This window comes from Geotrypetes seraphini, chromosome 6 (assembly GCF_902459505.1).
Source record: "Geotrypetes seraphini chromosome 6, aGeoSer1.1, whole genome shotgun sequence".
Taxonomy (NCBI): Eukaryota; Metazoa; Chordata; class Amphibia; order Gymnophiona; family Dermophiidae; genus Geotrypetes; species Geotrypetes seraphini.
This window is the reverse complement of record NC_047089.1, coordinates 248,050,750-248,077,940: the sequence shown is the minus strand read 5'-3', so window position 1 is coordinate 248,077,940 and position 27,191 is coordinate 248,050,750. Positions and strand designations below refer to the sequence as shown.

The window sequence follows — 27,191 nt, the reverse complement described above, 5'->3', positions numbered from 1 at the left end:
TGCTCCGATGAATTGAAGTCGCTGGGTGGGAAGCAGATGCGACTTGGGGTAGTTGATCTCGAACCCCAGGAGGTGGAGGAGAGAGATGGTGTGATGAGTAGCTTGTAGCACGAGTGGAGATGAAGGTGCTTTCACCAACCAATCGTCCAAGTAGGGGAACACCTGGAGGTTGTGAGACCTGAGGAAGGCCGCCACCACTATCAGGCATTTGGTGAAGACTCTGGGGGAGGAAGCGAGGCCAAATGGTAGTACTTTGTACTGGTAGTGGTGGTGTAGTACCTGGAACCGCAGGTAGCGGCGAGAGTTCTGATGGATGGAGATGTGAGTGTAGGCCTCCTTGAGGTCCAGGGAACATAGCCAGTCGTGTTGAGAAAGAAGAGGGTAAAGTGTGGCAAGGGAGAGCATCCTGAACTTTTCCTTGACCAGACACTTGTTGAGGTCCCTGAGATCGAGAATGGGACGGAGGTCTCCCGTCTTTTTGGGTACAAGGAAGTAGCGGGAGTAGAATCCCTGACCCCTTTGATCTGGAGGTACTTCTTCGATGGCATTGAGAAGGAGGAGGGATTGAACCTCCCTCAGGAGGAGGGGGGGTTTGAGAGGAGTGAGAAGCAGACTCTACGGGAAGGTTGTCTGGTGGAAGAGTCTGGAAGTTGAGAGAGTAGCCGTGGCGGATGATGTTGAGGACCCACTGGTCTGACGTGATGACTTCCCAACGGCTTGAGAAAATGGTGAGACGACCCCCTATAGGCTGTGGAAGAGGCAGCGAGGGTGGATGACTGGCTATGCCCTGGAGAGAAGAGTCAAAAGGGCTGAGATTGTTTAGCAGGCTGAGAAGGCTTAGAGGGTTGAGTGGCCTGAGATCGAGCCTGGGCATGGTGCTGCTGTTGACGGGGTCGCCGAGATTGTTGAGGAGGCGGATTGAGTGGCCTGGCTGAGAACCTCCGCTGGTAAGATGATTGAGGCTGATAGGGTCGAGCAGGCGGAGCCTTCTTTTTCGGCTTGATTAGGGTGTCCCACCTGGTCTCATGGGCCGAGAGTTTCTGGGTGGTGGAATCCAGTGACTCTCCAAAGAGTTCATCCCCGAGACAGGGGGCGTTGGCCAAACGATCCTGGTGGTTGATGTCCAGGTCGGAGACTCTGAGCCAGGCTAATCGACGCATGGCTACGGCCATGGCAGAGGCTCGAGAGGTGAGCTCGAAAGAGTCGTATATTGAGCGGACCATATATTTTCGCATCTGGAGAAGACCAGAGATGTGTTGTTGGAATAACGGGACCTTGCGCTCAGGAAGGTACTTCTGGAGGGCAGACAGTTGTTGGACCAAATGTTTCAGATAGAAAGAAAAATGGAAGGAATAGTTGTTTGCCCTGTTGGCAAGCATGGCATTTTGGTAAAGCCTCTTGCCAAACTTGTCCATGGTCTTACCTTCTCTGCCAGGAGGGGTAGAGGCATAGACACTGGAGCCCTGAGTCTTCTTTAAGGTGGATTCCACCAGAAGGGACTCATGGGGCAATTGGGATTTGTCAAATCCAGGAATAGGAATGACACGGTAAAGGTTGTCCAGTTTACGGGGGGCTCCCGGTACCGTGAGGGGATTTTCCAAGTTTTTATAGAACGTTTCCCGTAGGATGTCATGCACGGGAAGCTTGAGGAACTCCTTAGGAGGTTGTTCAAAGTCTAAGGCCTCTAGAAAGGCTTGAGACTTTTTTGAGTCAGATTCTAGAGGAAGTGACAGGGCAGCAGACATTTCTCTCAGAAATTTAGAAAAAGAGGACTGCTCTGGTTTGGAGGTGGCATCGGGTGCCGATGGTTCCTCATCAGATGAGGAGGGATCCTCCTCGGTACCGAGAGGAGTGTCCTCCCATAAGTCAGGGTCCCTGACCTCTGGTGTATGTCGAGACACCGGGGTGGAGGGCGCGGTATGGCGAGTCTTGGACAAAGACTTTCCAGAGCGCACCGAAACGGTACCAGGGGAGGACGACCGGCGTCTATCTCGGTCCCGAGAAGAGTGCCGTACCGCCTGGTGCCGAGGAGGATCCAATGTGGCCTGAGAATGAACCACTGGATCGCCATGAAGTTGTTGGGCCGAAAGGATCGGCATGGAGGTGTTCACCGGTACCGAAGGGGTGGACACCGGGGGCTCGGTACGGGGCTCGGGCCGGTCTGGTACCGGAAGGAGCGGTGCCAGGATAGTGGGCAACAGTTGTTCAAGTTGTTTCTTCAACTGCTCCTGGAGTTGAGCCTTTAAGATGGCCGAGATACGGTCATCGAGGGGTGGCATCGGAACCGCTTTCTTTTTCTTCGGTTCCTTAGATGCCGCTCCACGCCCCGGCGATGAGGAGGCCGATGACGAGGCACTCACCGAGATCGGGGCGGAGCGTTTGCGGGACCGGTGCGATGCCGGTAAGGACGGTGTCGCCACCGTAGTTGGAGGGCGCTCGAGGGAAGAGGAAGGCTTCTTAGCCGGCTTACCTGGCGCCAGCGGCGCCGATGCGGGGTCGGTCGGTGTTGAGGTCGACGGTGCCGATTTTTGAGGTACCGCCGTTGAAGGTGAGGAGTCCATCGCCGACTCGGTACCGAAGAGAAGAGTTTGTTGGATTCTTCGGTTTTTAAGAGTTCTCTTTTTAAGAGTGGCACAGCGGGTGCAGGAATCCGCCCGATGCTCCGGACCCAGACACTGCAAACACCAATTGTGTGGGTCAGTTAAGGAGATCGGGCGTGCACACCGCTGGCACTTCTTAAAACCGACCTGCGGGGGCATGAAGGGGAAGATAGCCTCCGCAAAATCGAATCCCGAGGCCTGTATACTGGCAACAGGCCCCGCCGGGGCAAAACGAAAGAAAAAAAGGGAAAAAGCAAAGTTTTTTTTTTTTTTTTTTGAAAATCAAAGAAAAAATAAACCCGAAGGTAAAGAAAGAAAAAATAAGGAAAAAAGCGCGAGCGGGAAGGCAAAAAGTGGTTTCAACGGCCGTTGAAAAAACACACGCGTCTTCTTCGCTCCGCGGAAACGAAGAAACTGGGGACCACGCACTCCTACGTCGGGCGGGAAGGCACTCGCGCACGCGCGGTGCGGCCAACTAGAAACTTCTAGTTAAAAAGGTCCGTACCGAGGGCTCCGTCGGTGACGTCACCCATGTGTTAAGAATATGCTGCCTGCTTGTCCTGGGATAATGTATATTATATGGATTTAAGAAATGAAGACAGGGGAGGGTTATATTTTATGTGATAAGATGAATTACTTGTAATCACAATTTTTCATGTATTAATTGAAGTTTATGTAAAATTAATTTATTGTAAGAATGAAAAATTTATAAATAAAATATTTAAAAAAAAAAAACATCGAATATATCTATTTTGGGCTTCCAGGATAGAATTTTTAAACAACACCCATGCCTGATGTATAGTTTTGACCTTTAAGTTTCTTTTTTACCATTCTCCTCTTGTTATCATAGTCTCCTTTTTTAAAGTTAAATGCTTTTGTATTGGATTTCCCGTGTAAACTTATTCCAGAGATTATATTTAATCTGATCATGTTATGATCACTATTATCAAGCAGCCCCAGCATCATTACCTCCCTCATCAATTCACATGCTCCATTAAGAACTAGATCTAGAATTGCTTCACCTCTTGTCAGTTCCTGAACCAGCTGCTCCATAAAGCAGTCCTTGATTTCATCAAGGAATTTTATCTCCCTAGCATGCCCTGATGATACTTTTGTCCAGTCAATATCGGGGTAGTTGAAATCACCCATTATTACTGTGTTACCCAGTTTATTAGCCTCCCTAATTTCTGATAACATTTCAGCATTTGATCGTTCATCTGGGTCGGTGAAGGTATAGCAATCGAACGGACTCAAAATTCTACAGAAGCAGAAACATATCTTGGCATCCCTACTCCCCCTTACACATGGAATTTCTACCCATAGGGATTCCAAGGTGTATTTCTGTAGAATTTTGAGTCTGTTCGATTCAAGGCCCTCTTTAACATACGCCTCCACCAATTCGATCCACCCTATCACTAAGATAAAACTTGTACCCTGGTATGACAGTGTCCATTGGTTAGCTTCCTTCTACCAGGTTTCAGAGATGCTTATTATATTTATCTTTTCATTTAGTGCAATATATTCTAACTCTCCCATTTTGTTTTTTAGGCTTCTGGCATTTGCATACAGACATTTCAAACAGTGTCTGTCATATCTATTTACAATTTGCTCAGCAGTTGGCATAGATAATTTGCAACTTTTAAAATCAGCCTGCTCTGAATTTTAGGAAACCTGGTCTACTGTGGCCTGTATTGCAATCTCACTATCAGGATGTCCTGTCTTCTCTTCTATAATAATATCTTTTAAAGATACCTTGTCCTCTTTTGAGTGACTGTCGGCCTTCCCCCAGTTTCTAGTTTAAAAGCTGCTCTATCTCCTTTTTAAATGAAATGGATAAAAATGGCCCAAACTGGACTGACCTAAAAATGCATGGATGGTTCTAGCCTAACAAAGTGGCACGCTTTAAAGAATGCTATCTTACCTTCTGTAGAGACTCTGCTAAGATCTGAGATGCATCCAGAAACTGCTGAGAAACCTCTCCATAGTGTTTCATAATCTCTTCCAGGCCAGCCAGCTCAAGAGAGTACACATCAGGGGAGTGATCCCTTGCCAGATGTTTGTGTTTAGACAGCTGAAGGGAGAAAGCACAGGAAACTAATATGAGAAAAACAGGTCAGTTCTCTCTCACCAGCTCAGCATCTCCTAATCTTCACATTTACAAGGGGAGAGATATCTACAACAGGGGTAGGCAATTCCGGTCCTCAAGAGCCGGAGCCAGGTCAGGTTTTCAGGATATCCACAATAAATATGCATGAGATAGATTTGCATCTCAAGGAGGCAGTGCATGCAAATCCATCTCACACATATTCATTGTGGATATCCTGAAAACCTGACTTGCCTGTGGCCTTGTCTACCCCTGATCTAAAATATGTTAAGTTTATATGGCTCAGTCTTTAGTTATAAGGTGAATTGGACAAAGTCAGAACAGAGTCAATATTTCCAAGATATTTACAACATCGATACGTCTCCAATGGTGTTTATTAAACGGAAAAACCTGGGAGTTTCATGACACATGGATTAAACCCTTGAAACTGAAGGTTATCTATGAAGTAGTCTTGGCAGCATATGCCCCTAATTTGAGGCTGGGATATCATTTTGATATTCATACATCTAATTACTGTTCTCTTTGCTCATATATTAACAATAAATGTGAACACCCTGGTGGTGAAGTGTGGTATGACATTATATATAATAGATGTTACTATTATCACTGTTGATTTCCCAATGAATCTTCTCCATGTCTGTCCCTCTCCATGCTCAGCATTGCTTCAGTGTCCCTGTCTCTATGCTCAGTTCCCATCTAGGATCACTTCTCTCTGTATCTATGCCTCTCGGTGTGCAGGATCTTTCACCTCTGAGCCAGCCTCTCTCCCCTACCTCATCAAGTCTGCATCTCTCACTCTTCCTTCTCCTCTATCCTATCCCAAGCCAGAATCACTCTCCCCCCACCCCGAGGCAGTATCTCATGCTATCTTCCCCTATCTCCGAGCCAGCATTTCTCACCCCTGTTCCCCCCCCAGACAACATCTCTCACCCATTCCACCCACCAGCCATCTCTCACCCTGTTCCCCCCAGCCAACATCTCTCACTCCCCTCAATCCTGTTTCCCTCTCAGTCAACACTAACTCTCTCACCCCTGTCCCCCCAGCCAGCATCTCTCACTGTCTTCTCCTTGTCCCTAGTCCAGCATTCCCGTGTACCACTACCTCAGTGAAGCCGATTCCAGTCAATAGCAACCTGCCGGCTTCCCTCTACTTGAGAAGAGAAGAGAGGGGACATGATCAAAACATTCAAGATATTGAAGGGAATTGACTTAGTAGAGAAAGAGAGATTGTTCACCCTCTCCAAGGTGAAGAGAACGAGAGAGCACTCGCTAAAGTTAGAAGGGAAAAGATTCCGTACAAACGTAAGGAAATTCTTCTTCACCCAGAGAGTGGTAGAAATCTAGAATGCTCTTCCAGAGGCTGTTATAGGGGAAAACACCCTTCAGGGATTCAAGACAAGGTTGGATAAGTTCCTACTGGAACAGAACATACGCAAGTAAGGCTAGACTCAAACAGGGCACCTAAGGGCCGCCGCATGAGCGGACTGCTGGGCACGATGGACCACTGGTCTGACCCAGCAGTGGCAAATCTTATGGTTCTGTCGAAGAAAGAGAAAATGACATCATTGAGGGCAGGACCGAGGTAGAAAGAAGCCTGCAGAGCCCATGCAGGCTTCCCGAAGAAGTTGCCAGCAGAAATTTGGGCTGCAAAGATGGAGTGCCAACCCAATCCCAAAATTCTGCACACATCTCAGATAATTCTGCATCCCTGGGGAATTCTGCATTGTGTTGAATTCCACCAGGAGTAAAATGTTTGTCTGTCCTCACAACTTTGTCTATCATTCCCAAGAATGAATTTTTTTTTTAACTACAGTTTTCCCCTCTAACACCAAACAAATGATGTCACAATAAGAAGTATTAACTCCTTTCAACTTCAGACATTTTCCTCTGAAATGTTCAACAAATGCTTCTGCCTGAGCCCTTAGTTGGAGAGCTATTAACTGAAATTTATATTGCCTGTCACATAACTTCTCATTCTCTCTTGACTTTCACACCACGCCTTCCTGTAAAATTCTTTACAGCCAAACATTCTGTCTGTGGGCTCTGCAATATTAATTCTACCCACAACAGGCACTCGCTGACCAATTAAATCTTTTCTCACCAAGCCTTTCATGCATAATGGCACGCATCCTCTTTCTCTCTGTATACCCACTCAACTGAGTCAACTGTCAGCTATATAACTAGAGAAAGACATGGGAACAAATTTTTCCCTGTCCCTGCGGGAACTCATTTTCCCGTCCCGTGCACGCAAATTCTTTTCATGTCCCTGCCCCATTCCTGCAAGCTCTGTCCTCATCTGCACAAGCCTCAAACACTTTAAAATCATAAGTGTTCGAGGCTTGTGCAGTTAAGGTGGAGCTTACAGGAATGGGGCAGGGACAGCGACAAAACACACGGGGACGGGATGGGGAAACTGAGTTCCTGCGGAGACGGGGAAAAACTTGTCTCTACACTGCACCACTCTAGAAATCAGAAAGTAGCAAAAGTGAGCCTAGTACAGGACAATGAAGCCATTGTGACATCACTGATGAGGTTGGCTCTTATTGGTGGAATGAGGCATTATGATGTCAAAATACCAGCTCTGATTATCAGAGGCTGAAACTCTCCACGCTATTTGTTTATTCAGTTTTCTTTACTGTTCTCTGAAGTAGAGAATGACACGGGGACAAATTTTTTTCCCATCCCTGCAGGAACTCATTTTCCCATCTTGTCCTCGCCAAACTATGCAATATAGTGAGAGACGGCAATTCACCCGATAGTATGACACAGGACCTACATTTGTTGGAGTTTTGGTCCTCGACCTGGCAGCTAGGCTTCAACGCTAAGAAATGCAAGATCATGCACCTCGGCAGCAGAAATCCGTGCAGAACTTACACCTTGAATGGTGAGACCTTAGCTAGAACTTCAACAGAACGAGACTTGGGAGTGATCATCAGCGCAGACACGAAAACTGCTGATCATGTGGAGAAGGCTTCATCTAAGGCAAGACAGATGTTAGGTTGCATCCGCAGGAGTTTCGTCAGCCGGAAGCCTGAAGTCATAATGCCATTATACAAAACCATGGTGAGACTTCATTTGGAATACTGTGTGCAATTCTGGAGGCCACACTACCGAAAAGATGTGCTGAGAGTAGAGTCGGTGCAACGGATGGCCACCAGGATGGTCTTGGGGCTCAAGGATCTATCATACAAGGAAAGGCTGAAAACTTTGCGGCTGTACTCACTCGAGGAACGTAGGGAGAGAGGAGACATGATCGAGACGTTTAAGTTTATTACCGGCCGTATCGAGATGGAAGAAGAGATTCTCTTTCCCAAAGGACCCTCAGCCACAAGAGGGCATCCGCTCAAACTCAGGGGCGGGAAATTTCATGGCGACACCAGGAAATATTTCTTCACCGAGAGAGTGGTTGATCCTTGGAACGAGCTCCCGGTGCAGGTGATCGAGGCAAACAGCGTGCAAGAATTTAAGAGCAAATGGGATGCCCATGTGGGATCCCTTAGAGGGTTAAGCCAAGGGAACCTGTCACCAGGAGTGGGATCCCTAGGATAGTAGACTTGGGGGTGGGTCAGTAGAGTGGGCAGACCTGATGGGCTATGGCCCTTATCTGCCGTCATCTTCTATGTTTCTATGTTTAAGTTCTTTTCCTGTCCCTGCCCCATTCCTGCAAGCTCCGTCCTCATCTGCAAAAGCCTCAAACGCTTTAAAATCATAAGAGTTTGAGGCTTGTGCAGTTAAGGCAGAGCTTACAGGAATGGGACAGCGACAAAACTCAAAGGGACAGGATGGAGAAATTGATCTCCGGTAGGGATGGGAACAAATTTGTCCCTGTGTCAGTCTCTATTGTACAACGCCAGCAGCCCGCTTCAAATTTAAATCAGCTTGAGACAATTCCATGCCCTCTTCAGACAGTCCACACCAATAGCCTTAACTCCTTACAACCTCTTCCCTCAGCAAAGCCCCAAAGGCACCATCACACTGTAATACCTTGAGAAAAAGCACAGCACCTTTTGCATCAGCTATAACTCGTATTGGTGAAAGAACTGTCTAGCTAAGCAGAGGTAAAAGGAAATGTGTCTGAGCAAAACAGCACATTCTCCCTTAGGCCCTAAGCAAGGCCATTGCAGTAAACTGATGTCACCTTATAGTTTTTAAGATTTTAAGCCCCGCCTCCTCTTTGCAAGCAGAAGGAAAACTCAAAGCAAACTTGCAGAAGTAGTTCTGGTACTTACCAAGGCAGAAATATCGTGTAGCATCTGGAGCTCCGAGAGAAAGAGCAGGTCGACCTGGAATTCACACAAGCTCAGTTAATTTTGGGTTTTTTTCTTGTTTGTACCACCAAAGCCTAAACACGCAGCGCAGATCGTGAGACTGCTCTGTGTAGCGTTTCTTATTTATATACAAAGCGGAGCACTGAGAACATACATGAAGACATAATCCTAACAAACTGGAATATTGCACAAAATTATTTCAAACTTTAGCCGTAAGTCTAAGGTAGCCCATCTAGACTTTCTCTTCCCTGTCATTCAATGAACAAATTAACTCTCTGCTTTTTCGGCCTTCACATTTTGAGGAGAGTCAGGTCCTATTTTCAGCAGCAGCATTTCTCTATTCTCGGTTAGATTATTGTAATTCAATCTAAGTCTAACCAAAACTAGCTTGAAGATGCTCCAGTTGATTCAGAATCCCGCAGCTAGGTTAAATTTGAACATGTATTTCCACTACTGGCCAAACTTCGTTGACTTCCGATATTCTCCAAGATCCTTTTCAAATGTTCCTGCTTAACTATTTGGCATATGGTCCTCACTTGCTCTTCTTTCCTGGAACTTTCAAAGACTCAAACTGCCTTTTCCTTCTCTTAAAGGAATTGCTTTTACTGGTAAATTAGGGAAATCCTATCCTTTCAAACTAACAGAAATATGGAATGACATTCCTCTAAGGCTAAGAGAATTAGGTTCATTTCAACTTTTTCGTAAATCACGGTCATTCTCTAAATTGTAAACTCATGTTCTTTTTTATATTTTTTTACTGATGTAAACCAAGTCGAGCTTTATTACATGAAGATGACCCAGTCTATAAATCGAATAAATAGATACTCTATTATCTCTCCCTCCCATATTACAATATATCTCCCTCCCATATTACATCACATATACCAAGTGTTCCTTTATCGCTATTCTCCTGCTCTATAGTACACAAAGTCTTTACATCCAAGTGCCACAAGAAAATCACCTGCACTAATATAACCATACTCTTTGAGCCTTTTAGACAAGGGAAAAGGTAGTTCTCCCATTACTAAAGAGACTCATGAAACAACGGCCTTTGAGGGCCACAACCCAGTTAGGTTTTCAGGGATTTATAAACCATGCAAGCAGTATGCACAAATCAATCTCATGTTTTCATTGTGGAAATCCCTGAAAACCTAACTCGGTCATGGCCCTCGTGAGCTGTGGGTGCCCACCCCTGGCCTAACCCAAGACATGGTGGCACTGTTTGACAAGTGATGCCCTGTATTGAGAAGGATAGTGTATGTTGCCTCTCGAACAGCAACAGCTACCGTGAAGAATTGCATTCCTGGCTGTCTCTTCTCAAGGTCCAACACCATTCAACGGGCTCTTATGGCCGAGACACCCTAAATCCCAGGAGACTGAAAATGAACCTGGGGGAGGCAACTTATTTGGTTTCAGCAAACACCATGAAACTGATATTCTGAACAGGCAGATAGCAGAGGAGCTAACACTTGGCAAAGGCAGCCATTCCTTACCTCATTGCTTTTGCTCAAAGAGTTGAAGGGAAGGGATTTGAGAATTGAGTTTTCCTGGAAAAGTCGGCTGCGAAGTTGCCTCAGTGTGATGGGAAGATCCTCGAAGACTGTATTCGCTTTCCCGACCATGTAAACTCTCTGAAGGAAAAGGAGGCACATGTTCAGTCAGTGCTAACAGGGGTCCTTAGAACAAAGGACTTCTAAGAGGAAGTCTATTATAAATCTTGAATTGATTGAGGGGTACAGATAGAAGCAGAGGTAGGTTATAAAAAATGGTCAGGAACCCCTTCACAGGTCATGGACCTGATGGGCCGCCGCGGGAGTGGACCGCTGGGCAGGATGGACCTGTGGTCTGACCCAGTGGAGGCAACTTCTTATGTTCGTTAGGACCAAACCCTGTTGAGATACTCTTGCAAGACATCAAATTATTAGGTTACAGAATATCTGCAGGAAATGCTGCTTAGGCTGGGCCACAAGATCAGCGTTATGAGTTCCGAAACAGAGTGGTCCCTACCCAATCCCCTCTATACCCTTATTACTCTCTAATGTGCTTCGAACTACCCAACAAAGTCTAAAATGCTTCTAACTTACCCAATACTTATCACCTTAAGATCTCAACTTCTCTTTAGTAATTCTTTTTTTTTTTTTATTGAAATTTATTAATGTATCCAAACAAGTATACAGGATATGGGAATTTACACAAAAAATATAGAAATATTATTTCTTAATACAACTTAAATCAGTCATAGAAAATTTGAAATCCCATCAAGCCCAACATTTATCACCTTAAGATCTCGACTACTCTTTGGTACTTCTTAAGTAAATATTATGACATCGCTTATACTATTCCCGCAAACTTTTAAACATAGAAACATAGAAAGATGACGGCAGAAAAGGGCTACAGCCCATCAAGTCTGCCCACTCTACTGACCCACCCCATTAAGTCTGAGTGCATATGACTTAGTTCCTTAGCTCGACCTTCGTAGGGATCCCACGTGGATGTCCCATTTATTAATGTGATTCTTGATAACTTTGATGTAATCCGCCTTGAACCGCAAGGCATTGGCGGAATAGAAATCACTAATGTAATGTAATGGTATAATAGACTGTTTCAGGCATGGAATGAAATGCTAGCCTTAACACATAAAATCATTACAGATTTTTACAAGTTCAGGTTTTTAAATTAACTATGTCGAGGAGACAAACTCCATCATCCTGTTGAAATGCCCAACTGATGCCTCTTGCATAGTAGGGATAAATTTGTCAGCCACCCCAGGGACCCCTAGCGGAGTGTCTCGAAAGGCTTTATAAAACACACTGCGACACCCCCATCCAAGGCTCTTTAGGACAGAGGTTAAAGAAGATAGAAAATATAAATCAAAGCGATACTTGGAAAAAGAAACCATTAGTCAGCTCTCAGCCAGTTGGTACTCACCTCGTCACTGGGAGCCAGCTGCAGAACCACCGGCGTGTCCTCATGAAACAAAGAGTGAATCGCGTCTGCAACACTGTCCAGACTAAATGGAACAGCCTGAAGGATAAACCAGACACAAGATTCTAAGTAGAAAGCAGAGTCTATTGCTTTCCTCTTTCTTTTAACTAAACTAAAACTTAGTTTTATAGGCCAAAGTCATCAACCAAGAGGAGCTTGACTCGGTTAACAATAATGGAATTCATAATACATAAACTTAACAAGGAGTATTAACAGAGAGAGAACGTTCTTGAAATGCGAGTTGATGTGCTTTGGGAGCAGACCGACCTTAGCTCATTACTCAAAACGTTGCAGCTTTTCTAGCTTGTGCCCTCTGACATGATTACCCATGTGTGGCAATCAGGCAACCAAAACTGAACAAAGAAAGCAGCCTATTTGGTAAAGACTCACTAAAGAAAAGGTTGCATCTCGAACCCAGGGTTCTCAAAATAGATAAGGGGGTAATTCCAGAACTGAGGACCTGGTAGAAGCCTATTGTATAGAAGGAAATTAAGCAAGCACCTAGGGCTAGATCAGTGGTCTCAAACTTGCGGCCCGCTAGGTACTATTTTGAGGCTCCTCGGTATGTTTATCATAATCACAAAAGTAAAATGAAACAGTTTCTTGATCATATGTTTCTTTAGCTATAAATGACAAGATTATTATTAAGACTTAGCCAAAAGGAAAGATTTATAAACTATAAAGAGTTTTACCTCATGCAAAATTGTCATTTCTTTAATAAGACATTAACTCTTTTTTTCTGAGGCCCTCCAAGTAACTACAAATCCCAAAATGTGGCCCTGCAAAGGGCTGGAGTTGGAGACCACTGGGCTAGATGCACTAAAGTCTCTGATCGTCTAATGATCATTGCTAAACCAGTTTGATTGGTTTTTTTTTTTTTTTTTTAATTTTATTTATTAAATTTTCCATTCTTACAACAACTGAATCACAATTAATATAATTAAATACTATATATCTTTGTATCTATCATCAATACATCCTAACTTATAAACATTATATATTATAAATTATATATAATCATAAATTATAAATCCCTCCCCATTCTCCCAATTCATATTTCCAAAAATTATATATATCCCACCCCATTCCTATATAATTACTATCAATGTGCTAAGAAGTCTAATCATTAGAATAATTAGTCAATGGTTGCCAAATTTTCTCAAAATTGTGAAGATTCCCTTGTTGTAACGCTAATACTTTTTCCATTTTGTAGATGTGACAAACAGAGTTCCACCAGAACGTATAATTCAATTTAGTATAATCCTTCCAATTTTGAGTGATTTGTTGCATGGCGACTCCTGTCAATATTTTTTTTCCCATTATTTTTTATTTTTAAATTTTACATAAAGTGTACAAAATATTAAAATACAATTGATAAATACATAGTATCACTTTTATATCTAATACATTATATATCTAAATTTGATTTTCCCCCTCCCCCTCCCCCCACCCTTTTATTACTTTAATATAATATTTTTAATTTTCAATTTTTACATAAAATGTACAAAATTTTAAATTACAATTAATAAATACACAATATCATTTTTGTATCTAATACATCATATTCTAAATATTCTAAATTGGTTTAGTGACTGATCAGATTGGCACAAAACGGCTTACTGCGTGGTATTCCAGGGGGTTGTACATTCTCAGATTCTGGCATGCAAATGAGGTCATTAATATTAAAACCAGGCTCCGCTCAATGCCCTATCTCGCTTGCCAGAACAGGATCGATATCACCGATCCCACAATGAATATTCATGAGAGAGATTTGCATGCAGTGGAGGCAATGCATGCAAATCTCTCATGAATATTTATCGTCGATATCCTGATACCCTGACCAGCTGTGGTGCCTCCAGGACCAGGCTTGGCAACCACTGTATTAAAGGTGACGTGTCCAGCTCTCACAGCACAGCTAGTACACAACCATCAGCTCCTTGGGAAAAGGTAAGAAAGCTACAAACTGGCAAAGCCTTCAAAATATTGGAATCCTTTCTTTGTAATAAAAAAATAATGTTTCACAAATCAGCAGAGAACACTGCAGGGATCCCAGTGTCTGGCCAATACTCACGTTCTCTATAGGGTACGACATTCCAGCCTTGGGCAGTTGCAGCGTGCCCACCCCTCTCACTGTCACAAGAACGGTGGCTGTTGGTCGGTGAAATAGGTTTCCCACAGTAAGCCCTGGCCAGGAAAGGTCCTGCAGAATTTCCAAACACAATGTTACTTTCAACTAAAATTCCCCATGTTTCCGAGGCAAAATGAAGAGACTGGGAGATGAATATGGTATTCTAGTCACACTTACGATAATAAACCAGCTCACACATTAACATGTAGGAAACTGTTTAAGAAAAGGTTGTTCAGCTTTCAGATCTGCCCTTGGGGAAATACTAAGAAAGGTAAAAGCACTTCAGGATTCTAGAAGAGATGAACTGTAAGACCGATAGTTGATACAAACCAAAGCCTCACACAAAGTTGGACAAGTTCCTGCTAAACTGGAACGTACGCAGGTGAGGCTGGACTCATTTAGAGCACTGGTCTTTGACCTGGGGGCCGCCGCGTGAGTGGACTGCTGGGCAGGATGGACCACTGGTCTGACCCAGCAGCGGCAATTCTTATGTTCTTACATACACCAGATCAAAGCAATGCCGTAAAAACCAAGATATATAGGGCTTATGGATGCATTTAACAGCACAACCCCAGACTACAAAACTTTCAGAAAAGAAATAAAAGCCATGCTATTCAAGAAATCCTTAAAGACAAATTAACACTGCAAGAATCATCTCAATCCCCTGAAGCAGTGGTCTCAAACATGTGGCCCGGGGGCCACATGCGGCCCGCCAGGTACTATTTTGAGGCCCTCGGTCTGTTTATCATAATCACAAAAGTAAAATAAAACAGTTTCTTGATTATATGTCTCTTTAGCTATAAATAACAATATTATTATTAAGACTTAGCCAAAAGGAAAGATTTATAAACTATAAAGAGTTTTACCTCATGCAAAATTGTCATCAATAATAATAAAATGCTAGAGGCGCATGCGCTCTTGAAAATTCGTGAGCGCTGGCGCCCTGAGGTGTGCTTCTGTGGCAACATCCTAAACCTCAGGGCGCATACGGGGGCTGGAGACGCGCGACTGTGGAGCTTTCTCAGCGGTCGTCTTCGGCGCATTTGGCGGTTTGCAGTCTGCCGCTGATTCGGAGGGGGAGGGGGGGCACAGGCGCACCTGCCAGGATCTTCTCACCCTCCTCACCCACCCGCCGTGGCTCCTCTCTCGAATCGCACCAGGCGGGGATTGAGAGAGGAGCTGTGGTGCGGGCGGCCGGCCCGAAGACAGGAGGCTGCCGAAGCCGGAAACGAAGCTTCCCGGGGGGAGGGGAGGACAGACGGACGGCGAGGAAGGAGTGGGAGCAGGCTGCAGAGGCTGTCGGTGCCTGCAGGCCACGGCGGCTTTAGGCAGATGTCGGTGGAGGTAAGGGTTGCTGCTGGACATGGGAAGAGGTGCTGATGGACGGGGGAGAAAGGAAGGAAGGCCTACTGCTGGACAGGGGGAACAGAAAAGAGGTACTGCTGGACAGGGGGAACAGAAAAGAGGTACTGCTGGACAGGGGAAGAGGTGCTGATGGACGGGGGAGGGACGGGGGGGGGGGGAAAAAAAAGGAAGGGAGGCTTACTGCTGGACAGGGGGAACAGAAAGCACAGTTACTTACCGTAACAGGTGTTATCCAGGGACAGCAGGCAGATATTCTTAACGCATGGGTGACGTCACCGACGGAGCCCCGGTACGGACACTTTTAACTAGAAAGTTCTAGTTGGCCGCACCGCGCATGCGCGAGTGCCTTCCCGCCCGACGGAGGAGTGCGTGGTCCCCAGTTAAGATAAGCCAGCTAAGAAGCCAACCCGGGGAGGAGGGTGGGAAGTAAGAATATCTGCCTGCTGTCCCTGGATAACACCTGTTACGGTAAGTAACTGTGCTTTATCCCAGGACAAGCAGGCAGCATATTCTTAACGCATGGGTGACCTCCAAGCGAACAGAGAGGGAGGAGGGATGGTTGGCCATTAGGAAAATAAATTATGTAACACAGATTGGCCGAAGTGTCCATCCCGTCTGGAGAAGGTGTCCAGACAGTAGTGAGTAGTGAACGTGTGGACTGAGGACCAAGTGGCAGCCTTGCAGATTTCCTCGATGGGCGTGGAACGGAGGAAAGCCACAGAAGCAGCCATAGCTCTGACCCTGTGGGCCGTGACAGCACCTTCCAGTGAGAGACCGGCCCGAGCATAACAGAACGCAATGCAGGCAGCAAGCCAGTTGGAAAGCGTCCGTTTAGAGACAGGACGACCTAGATGGTTAGGGTCGAAGGACAAAAAGAGCTGAGGGGAGGAGCGGTGAGCCCTGGTACGGTCAAGGTAGTATGCAAGGGCACGCTTACAGTCCAGCGTGTGCAACGCCTGTTTCCCAGGATGAGCATGGGGTTTAGGGAAAAAGACAGGCAACACAATGGACTGGTTGAGGTGAAATTCCGAGACCACCTTGGGAAGGAATTTAGGATGGGTACGCAGAACCACCTTGTCATGGTGAAAAACAGTGAAAGGTGGGTCAGCAACCAGTGCATGCAGCTCACTAACCCTCCTGGCAGAGGTGATGGCAATGAGGAAAAGCACCTTCCATGTAAGAAATTTGAGCGAAGTTGTGGCGAGAGGCTCAAATGGAGGTTTCATGAGGGCTGACAAAACCACATTCAGGTCCCAGACGACTGGAGGAGGCTTCAGAGGTGGTTTGACATTGAAGAGACCTTTCATGAATCGGGAAACCAGGGGGTGAGCCGTGAGAGGTTTGCCGAGGAAAGGCTCATGAAACGCAGTGATGGCACTGAGGTGGACTCTGATTGAGGTAGACTTGAGGCCAGCGTCGGACAGAGAGAGCAAATAGTCCAGAACAGTTTCCACAGCCAATGAGGTGGGATCGTGGTGATGTAGCGGACACCAAGAGGAGAACCGGGTCCACTTCTGATGGTAACATTGGAGGGTGGCCGGTTTCCTGGAGGCATCCAAAATACGACGGACAGGCTGAGACAGATTCTCTGGAGAGGTCAGCCCGAGAGAAACCAAGCTGTCAGGTGGAGCGAGGACAGATTGGGATGCAGTAGAGACTGATGCTGCTGTGTAAGTAGAGTAGGAAACACAGGCAGAGGGATGGGTTCTCTGGAGCTTAGCTGGAGCAGGAGGGAGAACCAATGTTGGCGAGGCCACCAAGGAGCGATGAGAATCATGGTGGCTTTGTCCCTGCGGAGTTTGAATAACGTCCGCAACATCAGAGGTAGTGGAGGAAAGGCATAGAGGAACCGATCCGTCCAGTTGAGCAGGAATGCATCCGGGGCCAGACGATGAGGAGAGAAGAGTCTGGAACAGAAAAGGGGCAGCTGATGGTTGTGAGGAGCTGCAAATAGTTCCACTTGAGGAGTGCCCCACCGAGCAAAGATGGAGTGGAGTGTGGGAGGATCCAGAGTCCACTCGTGAGGTTGAAGGATGCGGCTGAGATTGTCGGCCAGGGAGTTCTGTTCGTCCTGGATATAGACAGCCTTGAGGAAGAGACTGTGGGCCGTGGCCCAGGTCCAGATGCGGATGGCCCCCTGACAGAGAAGGGGAGATCCAGTGCCGCTTTGCTTGTTTATGTAGTACATGGCGACTTGGTTGTCTGTGCACAGGAGAAGAACCTGAGGATAGAGAAGGTGCTGGAAGGCCTTGAGAGCATAGAACATGGCCCTGAGTTCCAGAAAATTGATGTGATGTTGACGCTCCTGATGGGTCAGAGTCCCTGGGTGCGAAGATCTGCCAGGTGAGCTCCCCATGCATAGGGGGAGGCATCTGTGGTTATGATCATGGAGTGAGGGGGTAGATGGAAGAGTAGACCCCTGGAAAGATTGGAGGAGTTCAACCACCATTGAAGAGATTGCTGAAGAGACGATGTCACAGAGATGGGATGAGAAAGAGGGTCCGTGGTCTGGGACCATTGGTCGGCTAGAGTCCATTGAGGTGTCCTGAGGTGGAGTCGCGCCAGTGGAAGCACATGGACCGTCGAGGCCATGTGGCCCAGGAGGACCATCATTTGTCGAGCTGGAATGGAGCGACGAAGGAGCATCTGGCGGCAGAGTTGGAGCAGGGTCCGTTGGCAGTCTGAGGGGAGAAACGCCCTCATCAGAGTGGTGTCGAGGACGGCTCCAATGAAGCTGTGTGGGAAGCAGATGCGACTTGGGGTAGTTGATCTCGAACCCCAGGAGGTGGAGGAAGGAGATGGTGTGCTGAGTGGCTTGTAGCACAAGTGGAGACGTAGGTGCTTTCACCAACCAATCGTCCAAGTAGGGGAACACTTGGAGGTTGTGAGACCTGAGAAAGGCCGCCACCACAATGAGGCACTTGGTGAACACCCTGGGTGATGATGCGAGGCCAAAGGGTAGCATTTTGTACTGATAGTGATGGTGCTGTATCTGAAATCGGAGGTAGCAGCGTGAAGTCAGATTGATTGGAATGTGAGTGTAGGCCTCTTTGAGGTCTAGGGAACATAGCCAGTCGTGTTGAGAGAGAAGAGGGTAAAGCGTGGCAAGGGACAGCATTCTGAACTTTTCCTTGACCAGACACTTGTTGAGGTCCCGGAGATCGAGGATGGGACGGAGGTCTCCTGTCTTCTTGGGAACCAGGAAGTAGTGGGAGTAGAATCCCTGACCCCTTTGGTCTGAGGGTACTTCTTCGATGGCATTGAGAAGAAGGAGGGAGTGGACCTCCCTCAGGAGGAGGGAGGATTGGGAGGAGTGGGAAGCAGACTCTATGGGAGGATTGTCTGGCAGAAGAATCTGAAAATTCAGAGAGTAGCCGTGGCGAATGATGTTGAGGACCCACTGGTCTGATGTGATGACCTCCCATCGGCTGAGGAAGAGTTGAAGGCGTCCTCCAATAGGCTGAGGAAGAGGCAATGATGGAGGGAGACTGGCTATGCCCTGGAGAAAAGAGTCAAAAGGGTTGAGATGGTTTTGACGGAGGGAGAGGCTTGGCAGGTTGATGAGACTGGGAGCAAGCCTGAGTTTGATGCTGGTGACGAGGACGGCGAGGCTGCTGTTGAGGCGGGTTGAGAGGTCTGGCCGAGAATCTGCGCTGGTAGGAGGACTGCTGTCTGTAGGGGCGAGCAGGCGGAGTCTTCTTCTTAGGTTTCACCAGAGTATCCCACCTGGTCTCGTGTGCTGAGAGTTTCTGGGTTGTTGAGTCCAGGGACTCCCCGAAGAGTTCGTCACCAAGACAAGGTGCGTTAGCCAGGCGGTCTTGGTGGTTAATGTCGAGGTCAGAAACTCTCAGCCAGGCCAGACGCCGCATGGCAACAGCCATGGCAGATGCTCGAGAGGTCAGCTCAAAGGAGTCATAAATGGAGCGCACCATGAATTTCCGGAGTTGGAGCAGACTGGAAATTTGTTGTTGAAAGAGAGGGACCTTACGTTCAGGAATGTATTTTTGTAAGGAGGAGAGTTGTTGCACCAGATGCTTCATGTAGAAGGAGAAGTGAAAGGTGTAATTATTTGCCCTGTTGGCATTCTGGAAAAGGCGCTTGCCAAACTTATCCATAGTTTTACCCTCTCTGCCAGGAGGGGTGGAGGCATAGACACTGGAGCCCTGAGTTTTCTTTAAGGTGGACTCCACCAGGAGAGATTCATGGGGCAACTGAGGCTTGTCAAACCCTGGGATGGGAATGACCCGGTACAAGCTATCCAATTTGCGAGGGGCCCCAGGGACAGTGAGAGGGTTCTCCCAGTTTTTATAAAAAGTTTCCCGTAGGATGTCGTGGACGGGTAACTTAAGGAATTCTTTGGGAAGTTGTTCAAAGTCTAGGGCATCGAGAAAAGCCTGGGACTTTTTAGATCGGACTCTAAGGGAATGGAAAGAGCCACCGACATCTCCCTGAGGAATTTGGTGAAAGAAGACTGTTCAGGTTTTGAAACGGTATCAGCCACCGAGGGTTCCTCGTCCGTCGATGAAGCGTCTTCCTCGGTACCGTGCGGGGATTCTTCCCATAAGTCCGGGTCCCTGATGTCGGGGTGCGCACGGCGGGACATCAGTGTGGGGTGCTCGGCAAGGTGGGTCTTGGAGAGAGACTTGCCGGAGCGTACAGAGGCGGTACCGGGAGAGGAAGACCGGTGCCGTTCCTGGTACCGGGAAGGGTCGGTATCAGAGCGGGCCTGCACCGTAGGTTGGGAACGGTGTGGTTCAGCCGAGAGCACCGGCATGGAAGTGTTAAGCGGTACCGAGGGGGTCGACACCGATGTGATCGTGCGAGGCTCAGACCAGTCCTGTACCAGAAGGTGTGGGGCCAGCATCGCCGGCAACAGTTGTTGGAGTTGCTGCTGCAGCTGCTCTTGTAATTGGGCTTGGAGTATGGCCGCAATGCGGTCGTCCAGGGGAGGCACCGGTACCGCTTTTTTCTTCTTCGGTACCATAGGTGCCGCTCTACACTCCGGCGATGAGGAGGCCGATGACGAGGCACTCACCAATATCGGAGCGGAGCGTTTGCGGGGTCGGTGCGGTGCCGGGAGGACCGGAGTTGCAACTGTGGCAGGAGGGCGCTCCAGGGAAGTGGAAGGCTTCTTAGCCGGCTTACCTGGGGCCAGCGGTCCCGAAGAAGGATCCAGTGGCGTCGAAGTAGTCGGTGCCGACTTTTGGGGTGCCGTCGACGTCGCAGCAGATTCCATGGCAGATCCGGTACCGAAAAGAATATTTTGCTGGATCTGCCTATTTTTCAATGTGCGCTTTTTAAGAGTAGCACAGCGGGTGCAGGTGTCAGCCCGATGCTCCGGACCCAAGCACTGCAGGCACCAATAGTGCAGGTCAGTGAGAGAGATCGGGCGTGCACACCGCTGGCACTTCTTAAAGCCCGGTTGAGGGGGCATGAAGGGAAAGACGGCCTCCGCAAAATCGAAGCTGGAGGCCTGTATGGTGGCAACAGGCCCTGCCGGGGCCGGCCTGAAAAAAATAAGGAAAACTCGTCGAGTTTTTTTATTTTTTTTGAAAGTAAAATAAAGGTAATCCGAAGAGAAAAAATAGAAGAAAATGAAAAAATACGCGAGCAGGAAGGCAAAAATTAGTTTTTCAACGGCCGTTGAAAACACATGCGTCTTCTTCGCTCCGCGGAAACGAAGAAACTGGGGACCACGCACTCCTCCGTCGGGCGGGAAGGCACTCGCGCATGCGCGGTGCGTCCAACTAGAACTTTCTAGTTAAAAGTGTCCGTACCGGGGCTCCGTCGGTGACGTCACCCATGCGTTAAGAATATGCTGCCTGCTTGTCCTGGGATAAAAGAGGTACTGCTGGACAGGGGAAGAGGTGCTGATGGACGGGGGGGGGGGGGGCAAAAAAAGGAAGGGAGGCCTACTGCTGGACAGGGGGAGAAAGAAAGAGGTGCTGCTGGACAGGGGGGGAGTTAAAACAAAGGGAGAAGGGCTGCTGCTGGATAAGGGGACCAGTGAAGGGGTGGTGGTGGACACAGGGGAAGAAAAAGGAAGGGAGAATGGACAGGGGGAGCAGGCAAGGGGTGGTGGTGGACCGCCGAGGAAAAAGAAAGACAGAAAGAAAGAAATACAGAAACAGGCTAAGGAGAGAGAGAGAGAAAGAAAGAAATACACACACACATACATATTCTAGCACCCGTTAATGTAACGGGCTTAAAGACTAGTTTCTTTAATAAGACATTAACTATTTATTTCTGAGGCCCTCCAAGTACCTACAAATCCAAAATGTGGCTCTGCAAAGGGTTTGAGTTTGAGACCACTGCTCTGAAGCAACCCGCTCTCCACTCTGTAATGCCTCTGGAAATGCCTACATAACTTCTTATGTAATCCGCCTTGAACCACAAGGTAATGGCGGAATAGAAATCACTAATGCAATGTAATGTAATATGAGGGGGTCACGTGATGGCTGGGTCTTGAGCGGATGCCTGGGCATAGAGCTCCACTCCAACTCTCCTGAAAAAAAACCACCTTATTTTTTCTAATCCCAACCTGTGCCTAACCTCCTAAATCACTAGCAGAGCTTGTTCTAACCGCAGTGGTTTTATTTGGCTATTCACCAGTGTTTTCTCTGCTGGTGGCACAGGGGATGCCGCCAAAAACTCCCAAGGTGCTCAAGAGTACTGGGGCTCACTCAGGCAAGATAGCCGGGACGCAGATGGAGGCAGCAACGGACCGCATGGCAGACGACATGTTACAGGTGTCTATGAGGCACCTTTTGCAGCTGCTTGACGATAAGTTAGCAAAGCTGCACATCTCGATGGAGGAATTAAAGGCCGTTTTAGCCAGACATGCTACACAGATTCAACAAGTGGAGGAATGTATCTCGGCCCAAGAAGACCACATGGTGGCCTCGGACACCCGGCTTGACACCCTGGAGATCCGAGTGTGCCAATTGATGGACCGGGTCGAAGATCAGGAAAACTGGGCCCGGTGGAAAAATCTTCACATTGTTGGGGGTCCCAGAGGGAGCTACTGACTCCAACCTTCTCACTTTGGTGGAGCGTTGGCTGCCGAAAGAATTGGGCCTATCTGACCAGATGGGGCCTGTGGTTGTGGAATGCGTCCATCAAGATGGGCCACGGAAGGAAGGAAATAGCAATGGCCGGATGAGGCCAGTGTTGGCCCACTTCATGACCTCTTCAAAAAATCTAGAGCATTGGAATATGAGGGTGCTAAGCTTATGATCTTTCAGGATTTCTCAGTTAAGGTGGCTGAGCAATGCCACACTTTCACCCCTTATTGCTCCCAGCTGGTAACCTGAGGTATCAGATTTGCCTTTTTATACCCGGCCAAAGTGCGCCTCACTTATGAGAATAAAACTATTACCCTTGCAAAGGTGGAGGACCTGAAGCGGTTGATTGAGCAGCTGCCAGCCCTGTCGAGGAGTTGGGTGGCTGATGGTTTTGGAGCCTTGTTTGGCTGGGATGCGGCTCTTGTCTCGACTCTTGGTTTGGATTGCAGCTTTTTGTTTATGGAGCGCTGGCCCGGACTGTGGTTGGTGGCTCTCTACACCAGGCTTCCCTATCCAGTGGGTAATAGGTGAGAGCCAGCCAGGGCCCTGCTTATACTGGCTGCTTGCCCCATGCCCATAGGAGAAGAGTGGACCGCTGGAGAGTGGCGTCTCTACTACTTTCTCACTTACTCCCGGCGGGACGGACTAGTTTGCGATGTACTGAGTGAGACTGCAGCCTTGGGTCCGACCTGGAGAGGATTTTTGCTGCCTCTGTAATGGGGGTTTCCAGTTTCCCCTGCCTTTCTTTTCCAGAAGGGGCCTGAGGCTTGGCTATCCTGTCTACAGACTTTTTGTTGGGTGTCCCTGTTGGCCGTGCAGTGAACAAATTTGGTGATGTTGTTTTTGGGACCAGTGCACTTTGAATATGTGGGTGATGGTGCTTTTACATCTTCTCGCTTTGTTTTTGGTTTCTTTTTCCTTTGTTTTCTGGGACACAGGTTGTGGACTGGTTTATGGTATCATTTTTACAGAGGGGGGTTTGTGGGAGTGTCTGTGTGTGTGTGTGCTTTTTGTGGATGGGGTAGTTTGGGGTTCTTGATATGAGGGTGTGTGGCTGTGGATTAGCTGGGAGTGGGGGAGCTTGTTTGGGAAAGGGGATGGGCTCAGGGGGTGAGGGGAGGAAGGGTCTGCAGGGTCTTGTTGCATGCTGTCAGTGGGTACTGTGTTAGCTCGTCTGGGAGGCTGGCGCAGCTGTCCAATTTAGGCTATTAATCTATGAGTTCATATCTTTAGTCCGATACTCTAATGAGTGATATTAAGGTTGCTGCCATAATAAAACCAACTCAGGAGCAATCCCCATCCCCCACCCCGAAAAAAGGGCCACCTAGGGGAGGGAGCAACATTGTGCCCCAATAGAGCTACTTCTGGCTGAATTGCCTCCCCAGACCTCAAAGTTGCTATCAAGGAGGGTGAGGTACTCAAAGTGGCAGACCCTGACTCTACGGAAGCTGGCTCCGGCCCAGCCTTAATGGCCGCAGTAAACCTCAGTGAGTGAGTCTGCCTCTCCTGCATGTGGGAAAATTCAAGCCAGCCAGCAGAAATTTCGATCTCTGAACAACTTTTGGGAAAATAGCATCATGTAACTGCCCATATGAGTTTGGCAAGGTGTCAAGTTGCCGGCTGCCCAATTTATAAAGCCAGAACTTAACCACGAAGAAGCGTAACCTGCACAGACTGCCATATTCAATTCTGGCCACCTTGTGGGGCAAACTGGATGGACCACCTAGCTGCCAAAATTTACTGTTATTTTTTAAAGCTTTGTGTGTGTCTGTACAAAGATATGCAATTAATGTTAACTTTACTCAGATCCACACCTCTTCCACAGAGAAGCCCATGGAGAGAGCAGTCAAGTCCGGTATGCGCTCCCCAGGGAGAGGCCAGCTGCCGGTTCGGAAAGTAACGTATGAAGGCCATCGCAGCACAATGAATTCATCAGACAGGACACCTGAAATTCAAAGCAGAAAAGCAAGTAACTACAATGTCAAAATGTACAGCACTGCGTATGCCTTTCAGTTAAGTAGTTGAAGCATCACTAGCAAGCCGCCCTTCCAAGCAGCATCTCTGCACCTCTTACTTTTCCTAAAATGAGAATAAACCTTCCCCTGACAGCGGCACCAGAGCCGGCAGTGGCAGTCCTGGTTTTACTCCAACGCATCTATAACCCTGGAGTTGCAATTTCAAAGAAAAACAGAATAGAATTGAGTAAAACCATAAATTAAAACCCTGCTGCTAGATATTACTGGCATTAACTCGTATTATGCAGCATCCGAACCTTTCAATGGGAGGTAATTTGTAAAATTATTTTTTATGTAATGTAATATTTACTTATTTATTCATTCAATTTTTTAGCCCGTCCTCCCAAAGGAGCCCAGAACGGGTTACAAAGTACAGTACTCTCCCCAAATTCGCGGGGGTTCCGTTCCAGGAACCCCCGCGAATTTCAAAAAACCACAAACAAAGTTTTTAGGCAGGGGAGACAGGAGAGAGCAGCTGGAGCGCCAGCGAGTGAAGGAAATCACTTGCTATATTCTCCGACCGCCTCTTCCTGTACTAAAGTTGGGCCTCACCAATCAGAAGCTGCTTTGACCGCGAATGACTGGGACCGCAAACCGCCGACTGTGAATTTGTGTGGGAGCACTGTACATCCATAAGAATCGAGACAGGACAGAGATGACATAAATTACAATATAGACATGACAATAAAACATATGCACTAAGTAGCGTCTGGTGAGATTAGGTGGCGTAGGTGCGTTGATTGAGTGGCATTTCTGGATGAAGGACTTTAAGGCGCTGGGTTAGTAAAGAGGAAGGTTTTCACGGCCTTCCTGAAGTTCCAGAGTCCGTCTAGTGATCTGGGTAAGAAATGTGAGTAGGAGCGTTTGCGGGCTGTTCCAGTTTTGAGGGAGCGGCCAGGAGGTTTGGTCAGTCATTTTTCTCCTTGGGACCTCAGCGGTCGCTTTGGGAAGTAGATTTGTAGTTTAGTTTTCACTTAGTACGGAATCGTTTCATGGAAGGTTTTGAAAGCGAGGACATAAAGAAAAAGAAGATTCAAGAAATCTGCAGTGAAGATACGATAAATCGAGGACAAAGAAAGGAACTGCAGACAGTTTACCTCAGGGCAGGGGTGTAGCTAGACGGCCACATTTCTGGAAGGGCCCCCCAAGCATTTTCTCTTGGCTGCTCCCCCATTCATACCTTTGCTGGTGGAGATGCCAGAGCCCTGCCAGCACAAGCGGTCTGCCGACTGAGCCCCCACCCATGCTGCCTCCGCAGAAAGGAAGCCAACAGGGTGCTTCAGTCGCCTAATCTGGCTGGGTTCGTTCTAAGCATGCATGGAAGCGCTAGTATGTGGGACTGAAGCAGCCAGTAAATCTTTTCAGCTGTGGGGCTTGTGCATCCCCACTGTATCCTGCCGAAGCCCAAAGATGGTGGGGCTCCAAGACACGCTCTGTCTTGAGGCCTCTTCTTTTTGGTGCTCTAATGTCCTCTCCTGGCTTTCGGTGCCATCTTTATACTGATAACACCTAGATCTAGCTTTCGATACCAGAATTTCACTAGGAATCCAATCCCAAATCTCAGCTTGCTTGCCTGACAACTGCCACCTAGTTGTCCCACGTCCATCTGAAACTTAAATTGGGGCTTAGCTTTCCCTTCTAAACCCACTTCTCCCCATCTCTACTTCCGTGGATAACACTGGCATCTTCCCAGTCCCTTCAGCTGGCAACCATGGTGTCATCTTTGAGTCCTCTCTCTCTCTCTACATATCCAACACACTGCTAAAAAGGGTTTCTTTCTCTCGCATTAAAATATATCCGTTCCTTTCTAAATACATTAGCAAAACCATTATCCATGCTCTCACCACCTCACAGATCTCCCACTGACCCATCTCTATCTGATATTATCTAAGTCTTGTGTGTATTGAGTGTTCTTGAGATATTGCAATTTAATCAAATTTTTTAAATAAACTTGAGAAAGTCAATCTATTCAAAACTCAGTTAAATGACATTTCACCAGTGGTCCTACAGTCACATAACCCCTCTCCTCAAACCATTAGCTTCCTATTTCTGCAGCTACTCCGTTCTCTCTCCTCACACCCCTCCTTGGGAACTCGGCTCATTGGGTAAGTCACTTTACTCTGGGCTCTCCTTCGCCACCAAATTTCAGACCCTGTTTCTTCCGCCTTGCTGTGCCGTAAGCCTGGAATAGTCTTCCTATGCTCCTCTGGTCCTATTCAAAGCCATGCTTTGAGGTGGCTTTTAAATCTTAACCCCCTTAGTTACGTACCTGTTTAAACAGGAACGCTGATTTGATTATTCCCTTTAGAGGTCTGCATGGGAACAGGGATCGCGGGAATCCCCCCAACCCACGGGACTCCCACGGAGACCCCCCTCTAGCCCACGGGACTCCCACGGAAACCCCCCTGAATGAAAGGCTTTGGAAGCAGGGTTCGTCCATATAATATAATGGACACGTCAGCCTTAGTAATTACCTGAACAGAAAACCAAAAAAGGGTTCCATCAAAGAGATTCCACAAGGAAAACAGCAAAAGAAACTGTGGAATTGATGATCCTGTCAGAAGGAATTGCTGCTTTTTAGGGGGCGGCTGGGGATGGAGGTAATTCCTTGCGGGGATGGGTGGGGACAGAGAGGATCCTGACAGGGACGGGTGGGGATGGA

General features: G+C 47.5%; 1 protein-coding gene across 1 annotated transcript in view; it reads right to left on the bottom strand.

The window, feature by feature from the left end:
- Positions 1–27,191, bottom strand: part of ATP6AP2 (ATPase H+ transporting accessory protein 2) — a 72,066-nt gene that overhangs the window by 30,037 nt on the left and 14,838 nt on the right. The window contains exons 2-7 of the mRNA XM_033949445.1: positions 24,329–24,459; positions 14,029–14,157; positions 11,901–11,996; positions 10,466–10,603; positions 8,934–8,987; positions 4,522–4,671 (exon numbers count right to left, since the gene is read on the bottom strand). Coding sequence (XP_033805336.1) covers positions 4,522–4,671; positions 8,934–8,987; positions 10,466–10,603; positions 11,901–11,996; positions 14,029–14,157; positions 24,329–24,459 — 698 coding nt within the window. The remainder of the gene's footprint in view (positions 1–4,521; positions 4,672–8,933; positions 8,988–10,465; positions 10,604–11,900; positions 11,997–14,028; positions 14,158–24,328; positions 24,460–27,191) is intronic.